Below are 23,771 nucleotides of genomic sequence, written 5' to 3'. Positions count from 1 at the left end.
ATAGATAAAACAGTTTTTTTTTTTTTTTGAACATTTTAAAACTCGGTTGATAAGTTTGAAGGTACAGTCGGTAAATCGTAAGCCAGGTGTTCGCAGATGAGTTTTACCTGAAGCAATGAAAGTAAAGACGAGGAGAGGGGGAAAAGGGTATACCCTGACACAGGTGTGCGTAAGAAAAAAGAGAGAAAGAGAGAGTGAATGAGAAAAGAGCGAAAGAAAAAGAGGCGGGAATAAACGAATGAGTAAGAGAGAGAGGTAGAATTTATTAAATTAACTGACTAAAGAAAGATAGCAATAGTAAAAGGGGAGTTTATGGTAAAAGGGTAGGGAGAAGAAGGATCTTCTCTAAACCGATGGAAAGCAATGGGTTGGTTAGGTGAGTGTTCGTTCGTTTTAAAACAGTCTATCGGTGGACGCCATACTCGACGCACGTCCCAACTTCGGCTCCGTGGCCGAAGGCCACCACCACCATCACTACCACCACCGATTCTATTCTTCTTATATTTTTTTTTCTTTCTTTCTTTCTTTTACACTCACCTCTCTTTGATCCTTTTAAATTATTTCTTTCATAAATCGCGAAATAAATTGTGTTTCTTTGATAAACACATTTTCAATTAATTTTTATTCGAACGAAGGATCAAACGTTCGATCAAGTGTTCTAGGAATTAAACAACTAAAAATTTGGACTGAGGGGAACAGGGAGGAAAGGAGGATGGTGTTTTAATTTTTGTTTAAAACAAATTTTTTAGGAAACTAATATACATATATATATTGATCACAAGGAAAAGGAAGAAATATGACATCGGAACGGTTTCACAAGTGAGTTTTCCTTTTGCAAAAGGAACTGGCTTTATATACCTTCTTACCTGTACTACACAAGGGAGTTTTACTTCTTCTTCTTCTTCTTCTTCTTCTTCTTCTTCTTCTTCTGCTTACTATTATTATTATTATTATTATTATTTTCTTCGATGCGTTCGCTTAGCCTCGACGACAAAGACGTGCTCAACTGAAAATCATTCGGGTAGATCATTCCACTTGTATTGTTTTGTTTCATTTGATTTTATTTTATTTAGTACTTAATGTTTTTCTAATAATTTAATATCAAATAAAAAAAATATTGAAAGAAAGGTTGGTTGAATAAGATCGTAATAATACAAAACAAAAAATGTTATAAGGGAAGTTTTATGGATTCCAATCGATGTCCGATCCTTTTGCAACATTATTGGATTTTATGGTTATAATAACAAAATTGGATTTTATGCTTGAATGAAATTATTATCGCAATTTTATAACTCAAATTATTATCATTTTTGTGTCCTATCTTTTCTTTTTTTTTTGGTTTTTATTGTTCTCTTACACTTTGAGTTAACGAGGTGTGTTGGTTTATTTTTTCCCGCCAATTTGACCTTCCCCCCCCACCAGTTCGTTTTTTTCAGGAAACGTTCAAACGAAAGTTTTCCAAGAATTTGATCTCGTTAATATATAAATCATTTTTTTTTTGTTATTGTTGTTATTGTTGTCTAATTGGCGTCTAATTTTTGTGGTATAATAAATGAAATAATTGAGATAATACGAAATGAAATTTCTAATAATCCAATTAGAACGAAATCAGTGAGATTGAATTATTAAGAAATAATTGTGGGAAATGGTATTTAAGGAAATAATAAAGAAATATATTCTTATACCTAGTTACCTAGAAGCATGTATTTAATAAAACATAGAGAAAGACTTTAGATTTTATTGCAAATGCAATGCGTGCATCGAGCACGCGCACGTTGAATTTATGCACGAGGGAGATAGGTTACTTTTGTTTCATTCAACGCGTAAATTTATCGTCCGTCTAACAACACAATACAACACACACACACATAACACCTTTAAGAGAGTAGTATAAGTGTTTGCTTGTTCACGATGGCACGTGTTAGATATCAAAATATAGAACAAGAACAAAAAATATAACACATATTTTAAATAATATTCAAATATCAATTATTTATAGAGAAAACTTTGTAAAGATAAATCCGCCATATTGGGGATTTTTCATATAACATTTTTAAAAAAGAAAAAAATAAATCTAAATACAAATTACATTACAGTAATTGTAATAACACATAAACATAATAAATATTTAAATAAATTGTTTCAATGTAGAACAGTTTTTGGAAACGACAAATCCGCCATATTGGAATTTTCATATAACATTTTTAAAAAAGAAAAAATAAATCTAAATACAAATTATATTGCACAAATATTATTACAATAATTGTAATACCATACTAAATACATAATAAATACTTAAATATGTAATTTTAATAAAGAGAACAGTTTTTGGAAACGACAAATCCGCCATATTGGAATTTTCATATAACACTTGTAAAAAAGGAAAAATAAATCTAAATAAATATAATAAAATAATATATATTATATTTATATATTATTACAATAATTATAATAACATATAAACACATAATAAATACTTAAATATACAATTTAAATAGAACAAATTTTTTTCGAAACGACAAATCCGCCATATTGAATTCATTAATACATTAACTAACCAATTACAATTATTCACATAGGTTCTATCATATTTCTTAGATATATTTAAACACCAAAAGAAATCAAATATATTACTATTATTTCGATTATATTATTTTATGGGTTATTTTTTTTTCAATATCCTCTGATATCACAAAGATGATAAGTATTGCAATCCATCGCAAATAGTTAGTTATTTGCTGTTAAACGAGCCGTGTCGTTGACGTTAGATATCATCGTTCATGGGTTTTAATGGAATAATATATTTTGTAGTTCTTTTGTTATACCCAAGTCTGAAACCGCTCCGGCTGGTTTCTTCTTATTAGTCGACTTACGATTCCGATATCGGAAACTCTAGTGCAGCAGTACGGGTTTGTTGTTGTTGTTGTGTGTGTATGTGTGTGTATGCCGCCCTAGCAAATTCTTTCGAGTTCTACCAGGCTCTCGCGTTCTTAGGGCCATTCGCCAATGGCTGAGCAATCCGCTAGAAATTCATAGCCTACCACCATCATACACACACACACACACACACACACATGTATATATATATTTAATAAATACCTTCGTAGTCGAATAAGTTTCTCGTTTGTCCAGTAAATGAAAAAATAAAACACACAAATAGTCTACACAGTACATTATGCATATATATAGGTTATGATTATTATTTGAAAAAAAATATAACCTCACAATATAAATTCCACCCTTATTTAATGAATCCAACATTAATTCGATAACCTGATAATATTTCTTTCCGATTCTTGTTATACACTGTTTAATTATTTGTTGTACTCTTTACGGGAGGGTTTGATTTAAATCGTCACGAATGGAAAAAGTTAGGTTAGATATGTAAATAGTTAGACATGAAAATGTAAGGATAAAATTGTCAGTAAATAATATTATTTTCTACTAGTTGGAAAAAAAAGGTTGTATGGAAATCTGGAAATAAAACTTGGGTAGCGTGTAAACTCGTTAAAACTTTTTGAATATAATCTCGTACGTGTTCGTGTCACTTCCTTTTGTCCCTTTTTTTTTTTTCCAACGTGAATACAATTTTGTCCTAGTTTCATTTCTCCCAGTAAGATTAATATCTAATTGCTTTGTGTTGGTTTAAATCACTGACGAACAATTACACATATGATTTTGATTTATCAAAATATAATCTTCTTTTCTATTTCTATTACATCAACAAGCTACATTTTTTATTTGTAATACAAAATTGAATTATAAATTTCATTTTTTATTTGAAAATAAAATAAAATAAAAGCCCTTGTCGTATTCCTAACCTAAAAAATATTTTTCATATTATACTACCCTGATCATAACGCAACCCTAACCTAAAAATATTTTTTATATTATAATTGAGATCTCTAACACTTGAATACGCTATCTGGTGGCTAAATTCAAAATTAGAGTAGATAGGTCGAATTGCTACGCCATGCCTCTGCCAGAGATCCCAATACCCAAATCTTAATATATATAAATTACGTGTCACGTTGTTTGTCCGCAATGGACTCCTAAACTACTCAACAGATTTTAATCAAATTTTCCACACTGTGTGCAGTTTCATCCAACTTGAAAGATAGCATAGTTTATATCTCAATTTATAATCGCAATATTATTTTATTAATCGCGAATTATTTCACACATTATATTTACCACATTTCCACACAGCAACGCATGGCGGGGCACCCCTAGTTATATATATAACGCAACCCTGACGCAATCCTAACCTAAAAAATATTTTTTATATTATAACACTAGGTCTATTAATTATAAAAAAAAATATATTAAATTATATTTAACAATACATTGTTGTACATATATGTATATGTGTGTGTGTGTGTAAGAATGGAGAAAGCTTTAATAGAAAAAGTTAGGTTGAACGAGGTAGAAGAAAATCGTTGGAGCGTGTTCGACAAGGTGTTAAAGTAAAAGAGCCGAACGAATTAATCCATAATTAAAAGAGAGATTATCAGAGACCTGGCGCGAGAGATTAAACGTAATTGGGTGTTGAGAGACCAGGAGAACGTGTAAGAGTTTAGCGAAAGGTACTTGAGACACCTTCTCGATGACATGCCACTGACTGAGTCTGTTATTTTTCGTCAAGTCAAATATTCGAAGACATTTTTTTTTTCACTACACGCTCGTTAACTTCAATTGTCGCGCATTATGAACGCTAAGATCGTTTTTTTTTTTTTTTTTTAAGTTGTTTCCCTTTTTATTTTATGCATCTCAAATATTATCGTAATTTCGTACAAATGTTGAAATTACAATTTATGATTGACAACATTTTATTTAAGTACAATTTGTGTGTAAAACATTTTTTATATATTATTCGTTTATTTCGTTTGATAATAATTTACAAACAATTTGAACATTGTTTGAAACAGTGTTTGTTTTGACTATAGAAAGGAAGAATTAATATTTACGCGTATTATTATTATTAAACAATTAAAAATCAACAACACACATATATTATTTTTAGAAAAATAATATTTAACTTTTAAATAATTAAATTTTTGAAATGAATCAAATTGGTTCAGTTCCATAAATTAAGTTTGAAATAAAAGATAACAAGATGGTGGAATATATGTGATTAACAAAATGGCGGATTAGAAGAAGTTAACCTAATAAATTATTTTTCATTTGTTTTACTAATTTATTATTGATGTTTTTTTTCTTTTTTGCATTGTAAGGGCTGCACGAGACGGTGCATTGGAAATTTTGAAGGAAGCAACTAAGAAGGATTGCAACACGCGAGACGAAGGTGGAATGACCCCAACGTTATGGGCAGCCTTCGAAGGTCACATAGATGCCCTGAGACTGCTCGTCGCCAGAGGGTATGCTCGTTCTCACTGCTTCGAAAACTCGTAGAAAGAAAATCCTTCCTTCAACCAAACAAATCATTCTCATTCTTCTTATTTCATATTTGTAAGGTTATGTTTCTTTTCTTTTTGTTTTTTTTTTTTTTCACAAAATATTTAAACCATTTTTTCTTCTTCTTCTTTTTCTTTAGAGAAAGTATATTAAACAAAAGGAAAAATTGAGGAAAGATTTTTCTTCTATACGACACAATTGTTATTTTGTTTCTATTTCTACAAATGTTTTTCCTGATTCACGTAGTACATAATTTCTATCTAATTTAATCATTTTATTTATAATAAAAATGAGAAAAATACTTTTCAATGATAGTCAACTACGTGCTTAGGTTGTTCCGCATAGTTTAAAGTACTGAAAGAGGAGGAGTGGATTGAAAATAAGTTGAAAAGTCAGCATGTAAAGGAGCGCACACGACGCAACAACCGCCGGCTAACTTTCACTAACGCATTAACTCAACTACTTCCATAGAGTTAAATACAATATTAACGGTTACGTATTAGAATGTGCGATAACGTTTACTTTTCATATTATATATATATATATATATATATATAGTTATGCGTATATGAACTTTATCCCACATAAATCAATATAACAACTATTTATTTAACGCACTTTTTGATCTTCAACATTTCACGACAAATGATCATCTAATCTTATTTTTAATAAATAACTACTACTTTCATCAATTAACATATTTATTCTTAATTACCATACTTTCATAAACATTCTCAAATTAAAATTCCTTATTTTTGATTTATCACATTAATTATATTCAATAATGGTGAATTAACCAAATAAGTTTTTCTACGTTGGAATATCTTGAATTTGTTTGAATTCGATTTTGTACAAAAGTGAATTGTCTGACATTCGATAATGAGGGTGAAATAAATGGCTTCTGCGTTTCTTTACGGTTTTCTTTTATCGAACATCACAACTTCGAATATCAATGTCTATACAAATTATTGGGGGAAAGATAAAAACGTTAATTATTGCTTTTACTTATCTGTTATTTAAATAAATAATACTTGACTTTTTTTGCTTCATCATAAATTATACATTTTTCTACGTGTCGTTTATTACTGTGGTAAAAAAAAAAAATAGAAATGATTGGTTCGTTAAACAGTAATGACATTGAATCTTTGCGTTTTCGCAAGAGTATGACAAGGAGTGGTTGCCATTCCCTTATAACGGAATCGAGTAAATGAAAAGAATGATGTGTTAGTATTCTAAAGGAAGATACTTTCAAGATTGGAGAAGGTGCGTGTGAATATTTTTTTTTTTTTATTCTCTTCAAAAGTTTGACCTTGAACGATCGTTAACTTCGAATTCGATTCGAGGTTTGTTTGACTTCGTAACGAATATGGCGGGAGAATGAGAAACAACGAAAACGCGCCAATTTCAAATATTTTTTCCCCGCCATTTTTGTTGTCTTCTTGTTCTATTCAAAGCAACGAACGAACGAATAAATTTTGTGACAGATGTTTAAAGTATGAACGGAAATACCATTGTATATAATTTTCTATCTCCATTAAAAAAAAAAAAAAGAGAGAGAGAGAGAGAGATATCTGGCACCGGAAATTGCGGCTGGCCGGACGAAAAACAATCGAGCGTGCAGGAAACAAAACACGAGTTGAACGGAACGGAACGGAACGGAATGGAACGAACCGGGCAGGGCGCGATCCGTGAAACTTTGTGTCCTCCAAACATGGAGAATAATTCTAATTTATATTTCAATTGCTAAGGAGTTAACAGATTAGATTTCTTTCTTGATAATTCTAACTGGTGTATGAACTTTATAAAAAGAATTCGTAAAAATAATTTTCATTGAAAAAACCCTATATATATATATAGGTTATATTATAGTATGCAGGAAAGAATCAACCTGTATTTTGATAATTATCAAACTGGACTGCTTAATAATCATAAAATATTTAGAAAAATTATAAAATAAATTTTATGTATTCACTGTAAACTGTCATTTGATCGAATTCTTTTTTTAAAAAAAAAATGTTCTTTTAATTTATTCGAACCGGTTAGTACGAGAACGAATGAAAAATGTGTTACAAAATAAATTGCGTATAATCTTGGAAATAAAAAATACAAAAAAAAAAAGAAAAAAGTTGTTTAAGAATTATCAGGAGAGAGAGAGAGAGAGAGAGAGAGAGAAAAAGAGATAACTTGTTATTCGAAAGCAGGAACTTTAAAAGGTGTACCATCGAGATCTGACTCGATTCGCACGCGTGCCTCACAAAACCGGTATTCCGAAGTCTGACCACCGGCCGACTGAACTGTCTCAGATTCTCCTGCACGCTTAATTATCGCGATATCGAACAACCATATACGATCGAATAGCAAATCGTGAAATATCATAATAACTTATCATAATTTTTGTAAATTCGTTCTTTCCTTTTTGTTATCAACACGTTGAGCGCCACGTCAGCCATCGGTGACTGACGCTAGACTTTCAATTCAGGCCGCGTCCATCACCGATGACTGACACCTTCAACTATTTTTCAATACAAAGTAAGACCTGTGGCCTGACAAGAATTTCTCTAAGAATTCGTGTTACCCTCAACGTGTTAACATTTGTTTATATTCCCTTAAATACACACATACACAGATAAATGTTCATATCGTTCATATTTAAATTCATATGCAAACTATTTCGATTCCACTTTGCGTGTCCAAATCGCGTGACGGGAAATAAACGAGCACGTAAAAAGGGGAAGAAGGCTTCCCTTTTCCTTCATCTCGACCCCCTCTCATTGTCGAAGTTTAGCCAGAGCTTTTTTTATTGACAGGGGTGACCCGGACAAAAGCGATTATTTCGGTAATACAGCCCTTCATCTAGCGGCAGCAAGGGGTCACGAATATTGCGTCAAATTTCTCGTCAAATTTGGTTGCAACATTTGGTCATTGGACATAGACAGACATTCTGCTAGAGAATTGGCAGCGATCAATGGCAGGGAAAGGATATTGCAATTTTTAGATTTGGCACAGTCCGATCAGGAATTGAATAATCGAAAAAAGAGTCGTTTGTTGAGAGAAAAAGCTGAGAAGGATGCTGAGAAAAGGTGATTTGTTTTTGTATTTGTTGTGTGTGTTTTTTTGACTTAACAATCTTTAACCTAAATTGACATTTTACAAGGTTGAAAGAATACATGAAGAAACAAAAGATGGCCGAGGTAAAAGCAGAAAAGGTACAAAAGAAATTGTTGAAGGATCGATCGAAATCTGATCTGGATACTTTACACGAGACCAATATTCTAGCTCATAGGCCAGCATTAATGACTTTCAAAGGTCGTATCAAACCTTCTCCAACGTTTAGCGATATAGTTGGTACCACTACGAAGAAACATGGTAGTGCTGTTTGTAGAAAAGCTTTGGCTAAAAAGGCTGTTGATGATTTTAAGATAATCGAAGTACGTAAAATGATTTTGTTTCAATGATGACACCAATTGTCCAATGGATCAATGAAATTGATTCTTTTTTTTTTTTGTAGATTGAAGTAGACGGTAGAAAATCCGTACGTAGTTTGACCGGTCTTAGAAGGGATTCGGAAATAATGTACGTGGGAACGTACGAATCACAGGCTCAACAAATTGGAAGAAGAGGAAAGATAGCAGATGTTTGGGGTACGTTAAGCAAGGCACAAAGTACACCGGATCTTTTGGGTGATCGTTCATGTGACGAGGAAGATGAGGATGAAGATGGTCAAGATGAGGAACGATCTAACAAGATTGTCAGAGATATTGGAATACTTCGTGAACAAGGGAGTATCTTTGATCGACCTGGTTTTGGATCGGTTGCATTCAGAAGACCGGTAAGTTCTGTTAAATATGGAATCATGTTTCTATTTTATTCTTGTACATATTTAAATTTTTCATAAAAGTTGATTAACTTTGGTTTAAATCATGACAAATATTTATTTTATCAATTATATTTATGACATATTTGACTCGCTTATGACATTTTGTTTGGGAATTATTTTGATATTAAATATTATTCGTAAAATATTTATATGTATATCACGAATGTATTGAAATAAAATACACGTTTCAAAAGATACCGATTCCAAGGCCAAGCGAAGATTCGAATCGTGTTTTTCTGCAAGTCAAATTATCACATTTTCGTGATTACTCTAGCGTCACGAGGAAGAACTATTATGCAGGGTTGTTGTGTAGTAAACGATCTTCACGCTGTTAAATCGTAAATGTTTACGCTTCGACGCCATCTTGAATATTATGACTTTTATCTTAAATTAAATGGATGATTAATTTGTATCTAATTAAAATACAATATTTAATTCAACAATGAAACAATGAATGGATTCTAACTAATTAGGTTAATTTTTGGATGAAAATTTAAGCCAATCAAATTTTTTTGGAAATTTTAATCATCATTTGTATTCTTTGATTTTGATTGTATTTTTGTTTTCAGATAACAGCAACGCTCGACAATTTGCCTGTCACGCAAACAGACGTTCATCTGCAGAACGGTAATGGTTCGTGCGTGAATGGTTCGATAAATGGTTCTACGAATGGTCACAGGATCGTTGCAAATGGTCAAAATGAGGAGATTAGTATAGGAAGTGCGGGTAGCTTAGCACGTAGACAAAGCATGTGGGACGATGAATTATTATCAGGTAAGTTTGTGTGTTTAACATTTCTGATAAAATGTTTCCTTTTACGATTGTATATAAAAATTCCGAAATCATGGGACACGTAATTTGTAAGAATTCCATTTGTAACGTTGTATTTTTCTATCATCACTTTGTCAAAATATTGGATGTGAAAATGTATACCTAAAATTTTGTCAATAGCTTTCATCATTAACAATAAAGTATCATAATCATTGATACTTCACTACCTGAAGATTGTTGATTTTATCTAACACGTCAAAATAGAAGAAAAATACATTCTAAATAAGAAATAATTTGTTTTTCACGCAGTAGGAGGTAAACTCGAATACAATGAGCTTCTATCGTTCAAAAGAACAGCATGGAGTCCATTGTAACATTTGTGTTACTTGACAAAAAAATACTTAAAAGGATATACCTTAAAATTGAAACCAAAAGAAAACAAACTAACCAGAAAAAATAAAACACGTGTATTACGTTCAAAGATGGTAATCTTTAGGGACATCCTTTTATTGTTTGTTTACATAAAAAATATAATTTACTATCCCTCACTATTGGGTTGACAACAATTCCTGATTTTTAAAAACCGATAAAATCGAATACAATGAGCTTCTACCGTTGAAAAGAACAGCATGGAGTTCATTGTAACATTTGTGTTACTTAACAAAAAAATACTTAAAAGGATATATCTTGAAATTGAAATCAAAAGAAAACAAACTAACCACAAAAAATAAAACACGTGTATTACGTTCAAAGATGGTAATCTTTAGGGACACCTTTTTATTATTTGTTTACATAAAAAATACAATTTGGTATCCCTTTAATACTTTTGTGTTGACAACTAAGTGATTGATGATTTGAAAAAGCCATTTATCGACAAAATCCTCAGTTACTTTGTCATTTTGTCGATAGATGGCTTTTTCAAATCACCAATCACTTAGTTGTCAACCCAATATTCAAAATAAAATTATTACAATAATTGTAATTGTGTACTTGTGTTTTTATAACCTATTTCTTTTGTTTTAAACAGAAGATGACGAAACAGACGAGGAATGGACACCCTTGCAAAGATTTTTAGTTGCAAATAATTTATCATCGATACATACGATCTTAGAAGCTGAACAAATTGATTTGGAAGCATTGATGTTACTCACCGATGCGGACATTGCAGCCCTTAAACTTCCGTTGGGACCTAGGAGAAAGCTTACTAATGCTATAGCCAACAGGAAAAAGGCATTTGACGCATCAGAGAACGTCATCAAGGACAGCATACTCTAACAAATTTTTATACTTTTGTTTTGTACATTTTTCAATCTTTTATGTCCTCATCTTCTCTTATTTTTGGTTTTTTTTTTCTTTTTTTGGAAAATGGAGGACATATTTGAAAATGGAGGACATATTAGAATTTTAAACGATTACGATTAGTATTAAAAAAATATTTGAATATAGTAAAATGATAGAAATGAATTATTATAAATTAAAATGTGCCTTAGATAGTTGAACCAATGAAAAATTATGATTTTTTCACGAATTTATACTTATAATTTATCAATTAATTATATACAGGGTGTTTCTTTTTTTCTAAATTAAACAACGGATACTAAAACAATGATACAAATTTGCTTAATCAATGTTTTTAATTATTTTGGATGAATAATTCTTGTTAAATCATTGAAATGAAATAATGTTAACCATGTTTAATAAAATGAATGAATGAAACTAATTAAAAGAAGAAATCAAAAGTTGTGTGTTTGATTGTAGAGCAATTTTTTTTTAGAAATTAGAGACAGGTGTGAAAAGGTGCGATTAAAATTTGTAAAAGGTTGTATACAAAGAGTTGTATACTATTCTATACGGTGTTCCAATAATTTTTCAACGAAAATCATAATTGAAGAGTAATTGTAACATTGTTTATGTATCCTAACCTCATATTATGAAACACATCCTGTATATCGTCGCCATATTTGATGTACATAGAAGAACATATTTTTTTTTTTTTTCATTTAAATATTGCAATACATATATATATAAGAAATAAAATATTTCATTGTCACGTTAGAATTTAGACATTTCATTTCAATATAAGAAAAATAAAGACACGTGTGAATGTTTAAAAAAAAAATACAAAAATAAATCATGTAAATATATACATACATATATATATATATATATATATATATATATATATATATATAACAGCAACCGTATTTTATATGCACAATAAAAATAATTTGATTTTTCAGATTAATATTCGTACAACGAATCAATTTGTATTATTTAATTAAAAAATAATTAAATAATAAAATAATAATAATAATAATAATAATTAAATGATGTTTAAATACAAGCACGTGCCGCGTATGCTTTTTGTGTATGTATCTGTGTGTGTATATTAATAAATAAAAATTGATTTTCTTTTTATTGTTTCACGAAACTCAAAACTATTCAATTGTTAATAATATATTTTTATACAGTGAAATATAAAACACAGAATGAATTTTTTTTTTATTTAAAAGAAAAAATAATCAAAATGATTGATTTTGAGTAAAAAAAATTTGATTTGTTAAGACGATTTGATATAATTATTATTATTATTATATTTATCATACCCGGATTCACCGGACGGATAAAAACGTGTATCGTTTTACGGTACTGGTTGTAGATTAGCTAGCAAAGATAAAAATTCTTTTTCATGAGAAAGGGAAAGTTATCTTCTGACTATACTTTTATAAACTCATGAGAAAATTCTTTTTATCTATCAAGATGGTGTGTATTTGTGTGTTTGTGTGTGTGTGTGTCTTCTTCAACTCCTTGCACGACCCCAACAACAATTTAATTATTATTATTATTAATCATTCAAACTTATCAAAATTGTTTAACTATAATTCTTCACCTTCGATGAGCTTTTATCAGCAACTTTCTTATCATTAAACACGTTGAGCGCCATGTCAGTCATCGATGCCTGACATTAGTCTCTTCATTTAGGCCGTGTCAGTCACATGTGACTGACACGTTCCATTATTTTTAATACAAAGTAACACCTGTGGCCTGACAAGAATTCACATGACACTCAACGTGTTTAAAATATGTTCAAGTATGAATATGTATATATATATATACATATAATAAAGACAAAAAAACGCATCTGCAACTGCATGTGTTTCAGTCATTCGGTGACTGACACTAGTCTCTTCATTTAGACCGCGTCAGTCACATGTGACTGACACGTTCCATTATTTTTCAATGCAAAGTAACACCTGTGGCCTGACAAGAATTTCTTTAAGAATTCACATGACACTCAACGTGTTTAAAATATATTTAAGTATGTATATGTATATATACTGCATGTGTTTACATTGCAGAGCTTTCGTTCCACCTACTGATGCATACATTACATATATATATATATGTATAATTATTTAACATAAATTCCGACGTATTGTTGTCATCGTGTGCAATCATTATTGGTTAGAGTAAAATAGTCACAACAGGTATAATGTCGTTGGTATTTTTTTATTTTAACTGTCGATCGCATGATAAATATTAATTATTAAAGCTATCGCATAATAGTAATGTTTAATATTAATAGTGATAATAATAATAATAATAATAATATTTAGCAATATCCCTAAGGCTATTTTTCTTTATCGTTATTCATTATTAGTATATACGCTATATTTACAACCGAATACGGAAACGGTATCATCCCCCATTTTACGTTTCTTTTATTTATTTATTTAATTAATTAATTCTCTCTTCGAGTTAATGAAAAAAAAAAATAAAAAAATAAAAAACAAAAAGAACGTAAACGAAAGTACATGTGAGAGAGAAAAAGATGATGTATATATATATATATATATAAAGAGTGATAGAGATAGAGAGAGAAAGAGAGAGTGAAAGCTTTTACGTTTTATGTGAATTTTTTGGGGGAAAAAAAAAAACTGTAAATGTTTTTTTAAAAAGAAATTATCAGAGAGAAAAAAGAAATAGAATGTTCTTCTCTTTCAGCAGATTTAACTTAAAGTCTTATTCAAAAAAAAAAAAAAAGAAAAATTCACATAAAAATTAAAATTATTATATGTATATAGTACGTGGTTGTGTATGTAAGTTGTGTTGCACATGGTAGAGTACCTAAAAATAATTTACATTTACAATTAACTTACAAAACGGTGTGATCGTAGAACACTCCCGTATTATACGCACACGCGACGCACAAACATACACACATTTACACACACACATCATATACACAAAAGTCTTTCATCGCAAATACATGTTTTACACACAACAGTCTCAATCATGGGTTTTTTTTTAATCTTCTTGTTTTTTTTTGTTTTTAAATTTTTTTTTTTTTTTTTTACCTATTCATACTTGTGACACCAAAGTGTCTCATAAATTCGTCGAGACGAGGTGTCTGTCCTTCTAACGTTTAAGAAAAAAAGGTTTTTTTTGTTTTTTTATTTTTTTTTTATATGAAGAACTTTCGTTCGTCGAAAATGTCGGGGGAGGGAGACACAATTTTGGTTTGCACCGATATCTTTTCTTACTCTCTCTCTTATTTTTGTTGTTGTTTCTTTTTTTTTTTAAATGATAATTAATCAAAGAATTTTATTTTCGTGCGATTTTAAAAAAATAACTTATTATCAGTGATATATTTATATATATAAACTATCCTATCTTTTAAGTTGAATGAAATTGCACAAATTGTGCAAAATTTGATTAAAATCGGTTCAGTAATTTAGGAATCCATTGCGAACAAACAACGTGACACGTAATGAAGAAAGATATAATATATGATAAAGGGGATCTCTTTTTTGATACACAAATTATCATCCATCTATATTTCTTCTATTAATGTATTCTTATCGTTTTATGCGTATCAACAAAAATAAATCAATTATTCCGTTTACGGTTATATATATATATATATATATTTTTTTTTGTTTCTGTTAAAATTTTTAACAGGAGTCTGAAGAAGTTCCGATGTGTGTGTATCGATGTGTGTGTGTATCGTGTGAAGTATCGATGACAGTTTTAATATAAAATAACTTTTGTTTTTTTGTTTTACAGTGTTCTTCATATTTGATATTGTAACACAACACTACTGTACTGGTATATAACGAATTGAAAATTATCAGACTCACAAATTTATTTTCATTTTCATTTTTAATATTCTACCTTCGATGACAAATGAATTTTTTGCAAATTTTTCTAATATGTGATTTATCATATCATTCTATATTATATTAATTTAATTTAATTTAATTTAATGTAACCACATGATTTTGTTTCTCTTAAACACCATTTTTGATGAAAAAAAAAAAAATACGATTAATACGAGCACCCCGATACGCGTGGAAAAAAAAAAAAGAAATTCTAATTAACAACAAGATCTACAAAAAAAAAAAAACAAAATGAAATTAAATAAATCTTGATGTTTATCCTCTTAACACAAAAATACACAAATTAAATATAGGAATTAACGAAAGCCATTTTGTTTGTTTTGTCTTTTTTTCTTTCATTTCTTTTTTCTTTTTTTTTTTTTTTTCCTCCAACGTATCGTACATAACAATTCGAGAGAGTCTTGTCGATTGGCATCGGATATACATTAATAAAAACATGACTACTAATATAATAATAATAAATGTACAATAAATTTCAAATAAGAAACAAATCAAATCATTCTCCAATATATGACCATTAATAATATATACTACAAAAAAAAAAAAAAAAAAAAAAAGAAAACCAAATCATTTCTAAATTTGATTAATTAATTAAAATACGGAAGGTATTAATTAAACTCAATGTTTATAATATATTCTTAAGATTACTTTCTTTAAATGCTGCGACATTGTTTTCTTTCTTTGATAATTTATTATTCTTTGAGACATTTTAACAATTCGAATTTGCTGTGTTGTATTGTGTTGTTTGTTTGTTTTTATTATTAAATCCTTTGCATTCGTTAAATTCAACGCACTTGTTGTTGTTAATATAATAAAACGTATATTATTGCATGATGAATTCTAAAATTAAAAAAAAAAAAAAAAAAAAAAAAAGAAATGAACATTTTTTTTTTTTAATGATAAACATAATAAAAACATTTTTTTCAAAATAAAATCAATGATATATTCTTATTAAATAAATTAATATATATAAAAATAATAAATGTTCTTATTTTATATATATATATATATATATATATAGATATATAGCTGTATATATTTTTTTTTTAATTATAAATTTGGTATAATAAATAAGATTAATAATAATTTGATTGAAAACAAAAAAAAAACAACAAAAAAAAAAAACAAAACAATAAATAAAAATATAAAAGATAACTCGTCGAATGCAAAGGCACATTACGTGTACGTGTGGTGTGTGTGTGTGTGTTTAGTTATCAATTAATTTTTATATTTTATTGTTTTTTTTTTTTGTTTTATGCAATATCAACCTTCCTTCCAATTGTTTCTTTTTTTTTTTTTTAATTATTATTTTTTTCTTTTTCCATTCTTCACTTTTCTTTCCTTTCTTTTTATTTTTTTGTTTTTTTTTTTTTTTTTTTTTTATTTCAACTTGGACACTCCGTCTCCCTTCTCTATTTTCTTATTACAATTTCAACATTCATTCTTCTTACTCTTACACATTAGTTTTAAATTCCTATCTATCATCAACACACAAAAAAAAAAATTGTATAAATATAATTGTTTATTTATCATTATTATTATTATTATTGTTGTTGTTGTTTTTTTATACCTTTTTCTTTTGTTTTTAAAGTTTACGAATTATTATTATTACGATAAAAAAAAAATGTCGAAATTTTGTAAATTTATCTTTTTTTTTTTTTTTTTTTTTTTTAAACGTATAATAATAATAACAATATTACAAACGATGAGTCCCGTTTTGGTGACTTGTGAAATAATATTTCAAAACAAATCATCACATTACTATAATTTGTTATCTCCTTCTTCTTTCTTTCTTTCTTTCTATTCTTTTCTTTTTTTTTTTTTTCGTTTTTTTGTTTAAATCGCGATTGACATTTTATTATGGCAGTAAAATGAACTACTTAACTATGTCGATTTTGTCGCAAACATGAAAAAGAAAAAGAAAAAAAAATTGATATTCAACGAATATTTTTTTTTATAATTATTATTCACAATTGTTTTTTTTTTTTTTTTTTAATAATAATAATAGAAGAGAGAAAAAAATAACAAAAATAACAAAAATAAAATTAAATAAAATTAAATTAAAAAAAAAAAAAAAAAAAAAAAACAAGATGACAACATTTCTCTCTTTTTCTCACGCACACATAAATAATATATTTATGTGTTAACACATTTAATTTAGAGCGGTGTTTTAATTTTTTTTTTATTATTATTATTATTATTATTGTTATTATTATTATTATATTATTATTATTATGTTATTATAATTATTATTATTAATATTGTTATTATTCATCTTCAACTTCATCATCATCTTCTTATTTAAGTTTTCTCTTCCTCTCAATATTTCCACAAAAAATGTTCGACGAAAAGTCGTGATATCCTTTCATAATAACTTGATTGCCTAAAACTATATATATATATACATACATATATATATATATATATAGTACTCGTATATAAACTTATCGTACATAAACGCAGTGTGATCTTTCCTCAATTATGGGCACTTTAAATAGTATCGCCATACGTTCGTTTGTGATCATCGGTTAATGAATTTATATTTGTTGGTTGGTTGGTTGGTTGTTGTTTCAAAAAAACAAAAAAAAAAAAGAAAAACATAATAAATCATTTGAATATAACAAAAAATTGATATAACACGTATAACAAAGAAGAGACATCAATATGACATACACGGGAGACACAAAATATAGTCACGAAAAATAACTTTTACATTTAATATTTATAGACATTTTCACTTTTATATGATGATAATAATAATAATACTAATAGTAAAGAAGAAAAAGAAAAGAAAATTTTTAAAAAGAAAATAATAAACAAGAAAAACAATAATTTCTTAATTACAATAATATATATATATATATATAAATAAATATTTGATATCACTTTTTTTGTTTGTTTATTTTGCACGGAGCACAAAAGATTTGAAATTTGATCGAAAGCAGTGTTTTTATTTTATTTTATTTTTTTTTTTTTTTAAATAGAATTAATCTCCAATTTCTTCGAAATTATTTCGACAGTGGGGGAAAATTCCAAACAAAAGAAAAAAAGAGAAAAAAAGAAAAAAAATAGAATGCAACGTTTATCTTGACGTTTGTTGTTTTGTTTGAAGAAAAAAAAAAAAAAAAAAAAAAGAAAGAAGATTATCGTGACATTTGAAAAACAAAATTGGAAGATCATCACCGAGATACGAATGAACGAACGTACTCGCGTAACAATGTATATTTATACACCATTGCCATCGTAGTAATAGTAGTAGTAATAATAGTAGTAGTAGTAGTAGGTAGTGTATCGAAATGATTACTCTCGTTTAACCGGAGAGTTGTGTTAACCACGTAGTAGGGGAGAGCAGAATCATTAGTAATTAATTGATCAATTGATTAATTAATAATAGGGAACAAGAAGGGAGTGAGGGTTACTTTACACGTAGCGCGACGTTACATGTGACGTGAACGTTTGTGCGTAGGTGATCCCATATCCACGTCGTGCGAGGCAGGCCGTTTGTGATGCCGAGCAAACTCGCTGTTTATAAAAGAAGTCAATTCTGCTTGCTTTCCGGAACGTCTTGACACCGATGAGCCTAGAAAATTATTAATATCATATAGGAATGCACACTTTTTTCAATATCCATCCCACCTACAACAGATTGTAGAAAAATAAAAAAGAAAGAAAAATAGTTTGAATTAATGAACGAATGAAACAAATGATACAATAATATTTCCTTACCGGATAACGATATAGCTTCTCTAAATGTGTGTAATTCAGGATCCAAATCTATTCCAGGTGATGATGTCTGTGATACTCCCATACTTTGTGTAGGACTTTGTGAAGGTGAAGAACCACATACCATCATTCTCGGTTTTGGAGAACTTCTGTAATTATTTTATATTATTATTATTATTATTATTATTAATCTTTTTGTTAACAATAGACACGTAAAATAATCGCTAACTAATTCTTTGATACATGACAACGGATCGACAAAGATACGACGGGGTATGATATGTAACTATGATTGAACTTTTACGTCTATGTAAAAAAAAAAAATAAATAAATAAATAAATATTTCATTACAAAATGATAAAGAAAAGAAAGAATATTTGTGTATATATATATATATATATATATATATATATACATATATATATATATAAATATATTTATAAAAAATCCTTAACCTGTGCGAGTGTGGTCTTGGTGGAGGTGGTTTACCAGCAAGATACGCTAACAGATCTTCTCTACGGATCATGCGCCTCTTTTTCCTAGCCCAGTTCATTATTTCTTTGCTACGTTTTTGCTTTCCGGTTTCTATTCCTAGTTCACTGCACCGTCGCATACTATCGACCGAATCTGTTCAAAGGAATCCAAATTAACATGCATGAATTATTTAAATACCGTAACAACAACACACAAACACTATGGATGCATTCTCCCCCAACGAATGACGAAACAAATATTATATGTTCAATTATAATATACAAAGAGATTCAAATTGATGATGCACAGTTTGACAGTTTGACGTACTGACAAGAAGACAAACAATATTTAAACGTAAACAACATTATTCTGTGGTTTATCATCTTTTTTTTTTATACAGCAAACAAATATTATACTCGTTGGAGAACATGCATCATTGATATTTCAATTACAATTTCACAGTCAACACACATACAACGGTTTAACACTAGATGTACCAGAGATCTGTCATTTTGACTGGTCGGAGCCATTTTAATTCGAAATTTCTACTGCATGTAACATTTCAGTTCTGTAAATATCTATTAAATTTGTAATCTATTAAAATTATTATTGTTAAATATTTGTTGTTAATTTTTAAGAATAAATAAAGACTAAAAAGCAAAGCTCAAAAAGCATTTTTTTTTTTTTTTTTTTTTTTTTTATACATCAGTCATTTTGACTAGTGTGGTAGAAATAGGTATACTGCAAATGGTGGTATATCTAGTATTAATGTTAAAGATGTACATAATTTTTTGAAGTATGCATAACAGCTGACCTTCGACACTAGTCAGCTGTATATGCACTCACACATAATAATATCAAGCGAGAGTTAGTAATACATACACACTCACACGTAACATAACACATATATTCATATATTCACAGAAATAATAATAAAGAATAAAAATAAAAAAAGGTGGTATACAACAGAAAGGAGTGGGGATGAGACGGTAGAAGAGTGTGTGTGTGTGTGGGAGGGGGCATTTTTTTCACAAAGAAAGAATCCATCGTTCGTGCTCGTGCGAGGGTGGATGGGGGAGGGAGGGAGAGTGCTTTAAGCACAAAACAGGCAGCCAACAAATAAGCAAACAAACATTCCATGCAGACCCAGAGACAAGAGGCAGGTTAAACCAATCAGGATGAAAGTAAAGAGAAGGGGGCGGGACAAGACACCAAACGTCATTAAAAAAAAAAAAAAATAAGCAAAATGAAAGATAAATAAAATAAAATAAAATTAAAAAAATAATGAGGAGGAGAACACAAGAGGGACCCAAAGATTTAATTTCCTTCTCGCACGCACGCCGCACGCACGCCGCACGCACGCAGGCACGCACACAGCCAGCCAGCCAGGCACACACATATATATTCTTCTTCCCCCTCCTTTTCTCCTCCTCCCCACCACATCTTCGTACCCCAACGTGTTGACAACAAAGCGATCATCATCCAAGAAAGTCCACGCACCTTTGTACAATGACGTGACAGTACCCGCAGCTGTCTGGAAGGGTAGCCAAAGTGACACATTCTGGGTACGATCTGTAAAATAAGAAAAACCGTAAAGGGAACTGGTATTACAGGCCATGATCGGATCGATACATGTGCGCGGAGAGAATCAAACGAAAGGGGGGGGAGGAAGGGTAGAAATTGAGATTCCGTTAAAGACGCAAGAAAGATGTATATATATATATATATATATAGAATGAGAAAAGACAAAGATGTAGATGTATATGTAATCTATGTATGTGTTAGTATATATATATAGAAAGATAGGCAGCAGGGAGGAATGACGAAGAAGAACGAGAAGGAACGTCTTATCAAAATGGATGTCAGCGTCAATCAAGTACGACGAAGATGTCGATATATCTTTTGTCTTGTTCTCTTCTTCTTATAATTTCTTCCTCACCTTACCTCATTCCCCCCTTCCCCATCCACCCTTTCATTTTCTTTCTTTCCTATCTTTCTTCACTCTCTCTCTCTCTATCTATCTCACTTGAACTCATGGTTCATTAAATTCGAATTTCGTGACATTTTGTTCGTTCTAGTTTAAAGGAAAAAAATGAAGAGAGAAAGATAACGTCATATGTATGCAATCTATAGTATATATATATATGTATATGTGTTGGATATGCAGAAAGCTCGCCTTTATAGAATTGGGCGATGGCCGACGCTGTAGTTTGAAAGCTAGCCCATAACTGCTGTGAATACATCTCTTTAGCGTTTTGTAGTTGATTTTCATATTCCGGTTCAGTTTCCAAAGCTTCAACACACTGTTGTTCCCAATTACTATACCAAATATCCATTATAGGATCATCATCGCTTTTATCGTCGCTCATGATGCTTCCTTGATGATTATACTGCTCGTCGTCGTAGTGTCTTCGTCGTAGTATAGTTGTGTGTTACTTATTATCCTCTATGTGTGTTACACCTTTAATCTTCTTCGTCCTTCAAAAAGTACTCCTCATTAAGATTCTTACTTATAGTGAGAGATCACACTACTATTCTTCAGCTTCTTATATTCCAAAACCATCACCACCATCACCATCACCACCACCACCACAATTTTCTCCTACTACTTCACCTCTTATTCTTCTTATTCTACTTCTACAACTACTACTATCTTCTTTGCTTCTTCTTCTTCTTCTTCTTCTTCTTCTATCGCACCGTGTGCACACGCCTCGCCCACCCACGCGCACTCGCGACAACCCTAAATTTCGTCGTTTCTTCCTAACGTCCTATAAAGTGACATATATGACTATCTCTTTCTATCTATGATTGTTTAAATGTTTAACTAACAAACTTCTTTTGCCTTTTTTACCTTTTTTTTTTTCTTTTCTTTTCTATTCCTTTTTATCTTTTCTTCTTTCTTCTACACTTTTCTTCTCTCTCTCTCTCTCTCTCTCTACATATATATATATATATATATATATATATATATGCTTTTATATCTATACTTCCTTCTTTTCTTATACGTATTCCCCTCTCGTATTTCACGTAACTCGATGACAAAAAGGAACAGTATAACGCACGAGCTAACGAATTTTTGGATTAGTTATTATCATCGTGACGTAGGAAAAAGTATTTTAATAATAAATCTGACAAAGTTTATTTCTAAATGTCTAAATAAAATGACGGAGATGACGACCAACCACGACGAAGACGGCAATAACGAGAACGATAACGACGACGACAACGACTACGACTACACGACTACGACGACGACGACGAACAATACGATAAAGTTCTACCAGCGAATAGCTTCTTCGCACTTGGCCTCACTACCGAGAAATGAAATTAAAATCAACGATAAACCGAACCTCTCGCCCTTCTGGTCGCCATCGCACTATACCTAGGAATCATTACAGCTGCTGCACTCTATACGACGCATCTTATGCATCACAATACGCAGCCGCCTTTCCATTTTCCACCAATCGACCGCTTCGACCAAAGTGTCGCTAGTATCCTTGCGGACAAAGTTTTAATTAAATGAGAACTTTACTTTATTCGTTATTTCAATATGGCCGCCATTGGTCAGCTGATTGCATCAGTTTGCTCCATGGAGACTAGACAGGGAACACGAACTCCATATATACAAATGGGATATGAAAAAAAGAGGGCGCCCATGTTCTCTTTGTACTAGGGATCTTTGTACCAAAATGGAAGGGGAATAAGGTGGCAGTTCATTGATCCCATTCGTACCGGCAATGATCCCATTCGTACGATAATTATCGTACACGTCACATAATTTGAAGCCTTGTACGATCCAAAATCCAACTTGTAAGATAATTTACGATAATTCGATAATTAATTATCGATATGTCTTGTCTCGATTATATTTCGAATTGAAGCGCTCCCTATTGCCCTACACACTGATCGACACAGTGCCGTAAAATTATCGGGTTCTAAGTAAAATTATCGTACGCACAGAAAAAAAATTTTAATCCCAAGTTTTTGACTAGGTTAACAAAGATTTTCCGAATTTCTAGATTTTTTTAATGCAAAAGTGTAAAAAAAGTATATTTTCATAGTATGGCCATTTTGCCGTTTTAAAATATCATCAAATAAACAACATAATCAATTTTATACATTAATTGCAACAATACATAAATAAGACTGTGTAGGGCAATAAAAGGCTCTGCAATCGAAACATAATCGATACATATCGAAAATTATCGAATTATCGTAAATTATCGTACAGAAACTCATATTATCGTACATTTCTGTCACATAATCTAAATTGGATATACGATCGTACAATGCTTCAAATTATGTGACGTGTACGATAATTATCGTACGAA

General features: G+C 29.9%; 2 protein-coding genes across 4 annotated transcripts; one reads left to right on the top strand and one right to left on the bottom strand.

Moving 5' to 3' along the window:
- The first annotated feature begins 396 nt into the window (after positions 1-396).
- On the top strand, positions 397-15,810 carry Sans (SAM_USH1G_HARP domain-containing protein Sans). The gene is made up of 7 exons (XM_015326797.2): positions 397-819; positions 5,235-5,378; positions 8,223-8,495; positions 8,570-8,843; positions 8,924-9,244; positions 9,862-10,066; positions 11,091-15,810. Exons 1-7 carry the CDS (start codon positions 797-799, stop codon positions 11,336-11,338), a joined length of 1,488 nt encoding a protein of 495 aa, XP_015182283.1. The 5' UTR covers positions 397-796; the 3' UTR covers positions 11,339-15,810.
- Positions 13,555-22,342, bottom strand: LOC107069446 (HUWE1-associated protein modifying stress responses). Of its 3 annotated transcripts, none has more exons than XM_015326770.2 (5): positions 21,617-22,340; positions 20,892-21,012; positions 19,422-19,593; positions 18,970-19,115; positions 13,555-18,823 (listed from the first exon to the last, which is right to left on the bottom strand). In XM_015326770.2, exons 1-5 carry the CDS (start codon positions 21,710-21,712, stop codon positions 18,681-18,683), a joined length of 678 nt encoding a protein of 225 aa, XP_015182256.1. In that variant the 5' UTR covers positions 21,713-22,340; the 3' UTR covers positions 13,555-18,680. The 3 variants fall into 3 exon arrangements, with proteins under 3 accessions (XP_015182256.1, XP_015182255.1, XP_015182257.1); XM_015326769.2 differs by having other exon boundaries at positions 20,941-21,012; positions 21,617-22,332; XM_015326771.2 differs by having other exon boundaries at positions 18,659-18,879; positions 20,941-21,012; positions 21,617-22,342.
- Between the last annotated feature and the right edge of the window lie 1,429 nt (positions 22,343-23,771).

The sequence above is a fragment of the Polistes dominula genome, unplaced genomic scaffold (genome assembly GCF_049000335.1).
Source record: "Polistes dominula isolate Pdom_NZ unplaced genomic scaffold, Pdom_raw_medaka contig_37, whole genome shotgun sequence".
In the NCBI taxonomy this organism is placed as follows: Eukaryota; Metazoa; Arthropoda; class Insecta; order Hymenoptera; family Vespidae; genus Polistes; species Polistes dominula.
This window is presented reverse-complemented; position numbering and strand designations above follow the sequence as displayed.